The 7,673-nt window shown below is 34.8% G+C and overlaps 1 protein-coding gene across 1 annotated transcript; it reads left to right on the top strand.

Moving 5' to 3' along the window:
- Window positions 1–379: 379 nt before the first annotated feature.
- Window positions 380–3,550, top strand: LOC105251795 (protein odd-skipped). The gene is made up of 2 exons (XM_011258816.3): window positions 380–1,121; window positions 3,013–3,550. The coding sequence occupies exons 1-2, from the start codon at window positions 550–552 to the stop codon at window positions 3,362–3,364; spliced, it is 924 nt and encodes a 307-aa protein (XP_011257118.2). The 5' UTR covers window positions 380–549; the 3' UTR covers window positions 3,365–3,550.
- The last annotated feature ends 4,123 nt before the right edge of the window (window positions 3,551–7,673 follow it).

The raw sequence follows: 7,673 nt of genomic DNA, 5'->3' as shown, positions 1-7,673 counted from the left end.
GCGTACGTCGTGTCTCTCGGTCTGGTTGCCCCGAGTTTACACTCGGTATCCCCATCTTGCGCGACGACGGCGACGAGACGGCAGCGGGAGACTGTAGTTTTGGTCCACTGGGAGTTATAGCGTCGGGACGCTCCGAGTCACCGTGACCCGGAAGCTCCGCCCCTGTGGAAGTCGAGCCGCCAACCGACGGGTATCCGAGAGGTAGGAGGAGCCACCGTGCTGGCGGCGGCGTCGTCGTCGTCGACCAGGTGAACGGCGACTCTCGGGGGAACCCGATCGAGTCTCTTTGGCGCTTAGTATCGCACCGACTCTCGTATCAATATCTCGTTGCTCTCTTTTTCTTTTTTCTTTTCTTTCAAATCTCCCGAGCTTGTTCTTCATCGAGTTCATCGACCTTATGTGTCACGACGCGAGCGAGGCGTCGATCGATCGTTCCCCGAGTGACGATTTTTCTCCAGTGCCGATTGTCCGATCGATTCTAGCCTTCTTGGCCGTTTTGGTATTCGAAAGCATTCGAAGGTAGGAGGAAATCCATCTGCTTCGTGACAGATGGAGACGAAGACGGAACCGCTGACGCCACCGCAAACGCCTCCGATCGTCGACAGACCGATGCAGCATCAGCATCATCAGCAACAGCAGCAGCAACAGCAGCAACAGCAGCAGCAGCAACAGCAGCAGCAGCAGCAACAACAACATATACCCTTTTCAAGGTGGACCAGGTCTCAGCATTTCGCTACCGGTAGATATCTCCAGCACCAGCAACATGTCCAGGCGACGCATCAGAATGTCGGCGGCTACCAGGCCGCTTTCCTAGACAATTGGCTCAGGGGTGCGGCTCTGTTGGCCGTTCGGGGTTGCTGTCCTCAGACACGTCCGCACCTCTATTATCATCAGACACATCAAAGTCTGATTCCGGTGCCGCCACCTCCGCCGTCGTTCCTCGCGCGAAGATCACCGGGTCAAAGACCCAAGAAACAGTTCATCTGCAAGTTTTGCAATCGACAGTTCACCAAGAGCTATAACCTGCTGATCCACGAGAGGACGCACACCGACGAGCGACCCTACTCGTGCGACATATGCGGGAAGGCCTTTCGCAGGCAGGATCATCTGAGGGATCACCGGCAAGTATTTTTTCCAAATTTATGTCTCCAGTCTCCGATTTAGTCTCCGATTTAGTGACGGTGTCACGTAGCAGAAAAAAAAAACGTTTACGAGATTGGAGCTAGTTTAAGTAGACGAGAAAATATAAATTGTAGACAATCTCTATAATGCTCCGATAATCGGCTTATCAACACTTGAATTCTTTGATAATGCTGTGAGACTAACGTCATATAACTTGCATTATTTCGTTTATTTTGATTCATCGGAGAGGATTAAAGGTGAATTAAATCAACGAAATTAAATTGTAGAATGTAAAACTAAATTAAATGATACAGTTAAAGTTAAGTAATGTATGGAACGATGTGAAATTTTTGTTTGTCATCAATGTGTCAAGCTAATAAAATAAATGCTACACGGTAGCATTTATTTTATTACTGTTTGAAAGAATTTCCAAAATGTCTGTTTTGGAAATTCTTAAAATTTATCGTGGAAATTGGAAATTTACTGTTGAACACATCTTCGAATTATGTCCCGTTAGGATCTTTTTATAAGTTCGTTTCTTTTTTTCTACATGACCTCCATTAAATACATTATATGGATCTTTAGACTCTTTCTTATAGTCGAAAATTGTGTGTCGAATGACGTAAATGTTACACGGAAAGCTCCCGTTGGCGATTAAGCGCGTTAGCTGGAGAAATTTTACAAGTGTAATTTTTACGCATTTATACCGTTTTATGTGAAAGATATATTGAGATGTAATAGAAGTCCACACAAATTTTCGAAATTTTTATGAAATGAAGCACGTGTATCTTTATTCTTACAAGTTTAAAAAAGTTTTCTGAAAATGATTCTGAAATAAGGAAATGTATTTAATTTTGTTTATATCAGGAATCTCTTTTCTGTAATCATTGTTTTGAATATTATATTAAAGATACACACATTTAGTACTAACATTTGTCTATTAAAATTATTCTTTATTTCTTTTTCATTATGATTTGTAACATGATTTGTTCAAATCAAATGTAATGATCAATAATCTATATTAGTATCAAGATATATTTTACAAATGAAGAGATATTGGAGCAAGATCTTGTAATATTTCACAACGATAGACATATTACATTTTTTTCGAGATTAATATTTATGATATTTTAGTTATTTTACTTTGCATAGATTAAAATGCAAAACAAACAAAAGACAAGTCAAATAAGTCATATAATCGAAATAAATTTGTCCTAATAATATTAATAAATAAAATTAAATATAAAAATTTGATAAAATCTTTTTACTGCATTAATACTGAATAATTTGTTTTGCTTGAAATAAAATTTTGGATATAAAAAAATAAAATTTTGGAAATAAAAAATTAGGAATCTCTTTTGTTAATTGTAATTATTATATAAATAGAAGCCAAATTTCGTGCGTCTGCAGTTAGTTCGACAATGTTATTTTTAGGAGCTTTTAGTCTGCACTTATAAGAACTGCGCAAAGATATCAATACACAGATACGAATGTATTATATATATATTAATATCGATGCTTTGTTTGCTCATTCGCATTCGTGAAAACAGGAAATTTCAATTTGCTTCTATCACCAATAACTCATCGCAACTCGAAATCCATCTGGAAATAAGTGATACTAATCGCAATTATCAAGAAGATAATGGTCGGAATCATCAAACACAAAAGAGAACAATTTCAGATGAAATAAAAAAAGCAATATTATTTATGAAATTAATATTTATCAATATAATTTTTTTGCAATTATTATCAAACGAGAATTGAGAGGCATATATTGTTAGATTATTATATTTAATTGATTTTCAAACTCTCGAAAAAAAACGACAAATATGGATACCTCAGCTCAGACCAGCGTACGCAACCACGGCTCAGAAATGTTTTTAATTTTAGATATATACACAGCAAGGAAAAGCCGTTCAAGTGCAACGAATGCGGCAAAGGATTCTGCCAGAGCAGGACTCTGGCGGTGCACAAGATACTGCACATGGAGGAATCGCCGCACAAATGTTCCATCTGCGGCCGCAGCTTCAATCAAAGGAGTAATCTGAAGACGCATCTTCTGACGCACTCGGAGGTCCCGCAGGATCTTAGGGTCGAGGCGTCCGTGTCCTCGGACTCGAGAATCATTTCCACAGAGGTCAGACAGATGACGGAAAGGATGAGTAGCCTTCTGCCGATACAAAGAAGCAGTACAATCGCGCCAAAGCTCGGTTTCAGTATAGAAGACATCATGAGACGTTAAGGCATCAATTTTGTCCCGAATTGTGATTTACATGCTCCCTCGACGCAGGGTCTTTCCTTTTCGTGCGATGGAGTTTCTCGTTCGAAATGATTTCTACAAATTGAGGCTAAAATTAGCTTTATCCATTGTACCTTAATCCTTTGCGCTCCCGTAGTGCCAATCAGACTTGCTTTAAGAATTTTAGTACTCTACGATAATTTATTTATTATAATTATGATTTATTATAATATATGTATATAACAGTTTATGATAATATTTCTATTTATTATAATATTAAGTCGAGAAAAAGCAAATGCAATATTGAATAAATCAATATAAGAGATATAATTTTAATTATAAATATAAATAAGAGAGAGTATAAAATTGATCTAATGTACGTATTAAGAATATTTGCGCATGAATCGATATAGAGATGTACAGAGTGCAAAGGATTATTCCTTAGAGGAGGATATAAATCAGAAGAATCAGTCAAACGATCAATTAATCGCTGACCTGAAATTTACAGGGTCGTAATCAGGTATCGAAACTTATCGAAAAATCGGTGTAATTTCGATGTTATAGTGCACGCGAAATTGATCTCAAAGTAAGAATCGATGTTGGTGTCACTTTCGATTCCTGCTCTCTCTCGCTAACTATTATTTGTCAATCATTCCTTGCTCGCAAGAGCAGAGGAGACGTTATTATTCACTCATACTAGGACAGATGGAGCGTACGTTGACGAGTTGGATTTCTCGGAATTATATTCTCTCGGGATTGATTGGATATGTGACGAAACGTAATTACGGTAGAAGATATAAAAGAATGAAATTGCAGCTTTGGATCTTCCACGGAATGCAAATTGCAACGAAAATAGCTAACTATATTGACGCTACTAATGACGCAAAAGCGAGGTAGACTGCGAGTTCTCGAGTTTTCGCGTGTTAAAGCACACTTATAAAAATAGAGACTTTACCATCTCGTAAGTCACGATTAAAAGTTATTAAATTGGAATAATTTGTCTGTTCTTACGAGTCTGCGTTATGTCTAGGCAGAAAGTTAAAGATTCCCGAAAATTATCCTCTTTGTTCGCCCTGTATGTCATGTCTGATTTCTTACAGAGTAGAAATTACAGAATAAACAGGAGACGCTGCTTTATCGGAAAAATTATTAGTGAGCCATAAATGCAAATTCTCATCGCGTGCAGATTGTAACATACGCTCTCGTCTCCTCGTGTAAATATGTTTATTTGAGATATTTATTTGAATGTTTTCGTATAAACTATATAGTTATATAGCTATATAGTTATATATATATATATATATATATATATATAATATATATATATATATATATATATAAAATATATATAATATAATATAATTTCTTAGGAATCGAAATATATTATATATATATATAATATATTTCGATTCCTAAGAAAAAGAGAGAAACGCACGCGCTTGTATATATGTTCCTAGATGTATGTATATGTACATTCTTTTCTCAAAGATCCTATAATTTACGATAATTCACGAAAACAGTATTCCCCGCACGTCGAATCGAACTTATCACGTATTCCAACTAGTTTCTTGTCGAAAATACCTGCTGGTACATTTCAGCTTTCCTGATTAAATACATTACAACATACATAAGTACATAGAAATCGGCGTTGTACAGACTTGACGTTTCTGTCAATCGAGAATGACACACTTGATTTAATATTTATTAATATAATTTACTTTTGTCGGAAAAAATGAGGAATATCACTTTATATTTGCAACAACTCGAGCGCTGCGCAAAATTTCAACTAATTATTACCATCAATTCATTTGTGACTTTCACGAATGAAAATTCGAATTTACACGATGTATTTATAAATCGAGACATTTACATAGCAGAACTCACATATGTGAGGTTTTAAATTTGTGTATCGCATGAGTAATTTGCGTCGCGTGTATTAGACATTAAATAATGTTGGTGCATGTAAAATGTCGAATTTTCGCAGATTTAAAACATTCGTATCACTGTTTTTATTACTTTGCATCGCATAAAGTTGCATGCAATTCAATCGCTTTATTTTTATAAAGTTTTCTCCAAAAGTTTATTTTAGCTGTTTCAAGTTATAACATAACATTCATTTAATTTTCTTATGAGAGAGAAAATTCCAATTAATATTGCAATTTAAATAAATCAGTAGCAGAGAGAAAGAGAGTATATCAACAACGTTAACAAACAAATAAGAGCAATTGATTTCAATAATTTCGTTTCTGAGATTTATCTTTACAGACGTAGTACTTTATAAAGTAAGGATTCTTATTTTTACTGATGAAAGACATAAATGAAACTCATTTTTCGTTTGTATCATTATTTATGACGAAACTATCATTTCTAGCACAGAAATTATATTGTTGACAATATAGGAATATGACAGAAGAGTTATTAGATATTCATTTTTATCGGTCAGAGCTATTATAATAATAGAGAGAATTATTCACGTTGAAAGGAATAAAAATACAGCATCAAATATTAATTAATTAATTTTATGAGCCTATATTTCTCACAGATATTGCTCAATCAATTAATGACGAAATTGAAAAAACAATTTGATGATTCTAGACTTTTTTCAAAAAGGCATTTTTTGACTATAGAAAAGAAATGAAGAAAATTATTAATATTGATAAAGTATTCCATATTTTAATAATTATATAAAATTAAAATTATATTTTATATAATACTTTATCAATATTAATAGTTTTCTTTATTTCTAATTATTAAAATTATATTTTAATAATTATATGAAATGTAATTTAAATATTTGTTATTTTCATAGAATATGACGTTTAAAATAATTTTTAAAAAATCCGACATTTTTTATATGCACCGAAATCTAATACAATGAAGTTAAGAGAAAGAGAGGAAGGGAGATGGATTTTTTTACTCTACGTAAATCACAATCGCTCTACGCGAGATGAATATCTCTTTTCGTTTCGTCTCCCTCGTTTTTTAGATTTTAAAAGCGCACGTAAATTCCTGAAGAATGTATCCACGGTTATACGATTCACAAGGCGTCGAGATAATTGATCGTTCCTCGACGACGACAACGATCTATGTCGGGAAGGTGCGACGTTACCGTTGCCACGTCGCGTGTATCGACCGTGTTAATCGAGTCTCTCCGGACCCGCTAGATATCTCTCCGTTTCCCGTAAAATTAGGAGTTTAGATCAGATAAGCGCGGGGACGCGGTGGACATTTCCTGGCGGTTCCAGCCGCGTGGCCACCTTTTCTCTCGGTGCCACCGCGACGACCTGTGCGAATGGTCGCCTAAAGATTATTTTTTTCCCTTTTAATCTAGGAAAAGATACACTTCTACCCGCGCGGGCCACCCACGTTTCACGTATAGGGTGTGTACAGAATTCTCGCATTCTTTTCTCTTCTCACAGATTTTTTGATGAACAATTTTTGACGACCTTATTATGATCCTTTATTAAAATCTTGAAGGAGTACAATTGCTTTTCGATAATTAATATTTTTTTTAGCTTGCATAAGTGAAGCTCTTTCATGAATGTATACAGGCTGTCAGGGCAATCTCTTCCCCAAAAAAGCTCTTGTAGCTTACCTCGAGAGTTTTTCAAAACACTATAATAAAGTATTTTTTCATCGAGTACTTTTCGAGTTATGAAGCTTAAAATAATCTCTTAATTTTACATAAACCATAAAATATATCTAGTAAAATATTTATTTTTCGATTATCTTATCTTAATACTTTTATGTACAAAATAGTGAGAGGAATCAATTTATGTAAATAAAACACAATTATTTCGAAGAAAAAATATGTAATTGTTAATTGCAAATTACATATTTGTTTTCTAAACAATTATGCGTTTTCTTTACACCAATTGATTCTTCTCATTATATTTTGTAAAAGGTAAGATAATCGAAAAATGAATATTTTACTAGATATTTTATGGTTTATATAAAAATTAAGAAATTATTTCAAGCTTCATAACTCGAAAAGTCCTCGATAAAAAAAATACTTTATTATAGTGTTTTGAAAAACTCTCGAGGTAAGCTACAGGAGCTTTTTTTTGGGAAAAGATTGCCCTGACACGTGAAACTGATTTATCCAATATTGTTCTGCTCATTCAATATTAAATGACAATTGAAAATCGATCTAGTTGAATTTTCAAAGAGAGAGAGAGAGCTGAATTCCGAGTTAGAAAACTATGGCTGAGAAGACGTTCGACTTCTGACACACCTTGTATACGCGCTCGATTTGTTCCCCGACTTAATGTGCGCGTCTCGAATCGTTGATTGCGTTACCGCTAATTTAAAA

Source organism: Camponotus floridanus, unplaced genomic scaffold, assembly GCF_003227725.1.
Source record: "Camponotus floridanus strain SB8 unplaced genomic scaffold, Cflo_v7.5 scaffold4, whole genome shotgun sequence".
Taxonomy (NCBI): Eukaryota; Metazoa; Arthropoda; class Insecta; order Hymenoptera; family Formicidae; genus Camponotus; species Camponotus floridanus.
This window is presented reverse-complemented; position numbering and strand designations above follow the sequence as displayed.

Coding starts and splice junctions, on each gene's coding strand:
- LOC105251795 (XM_011258816.3), top strand. CDS start 550: ATGGAGACGAAGACGGAACCGCTGACGCCACCGCAAACGCCTCCGATC. Junction 1,122..3,012: donor GATCATCTGAGGGATCACCG/GCAAGTATTTTT, acceptor TTTTAATTTTAG/ATATATACACAGCAAGGAAA.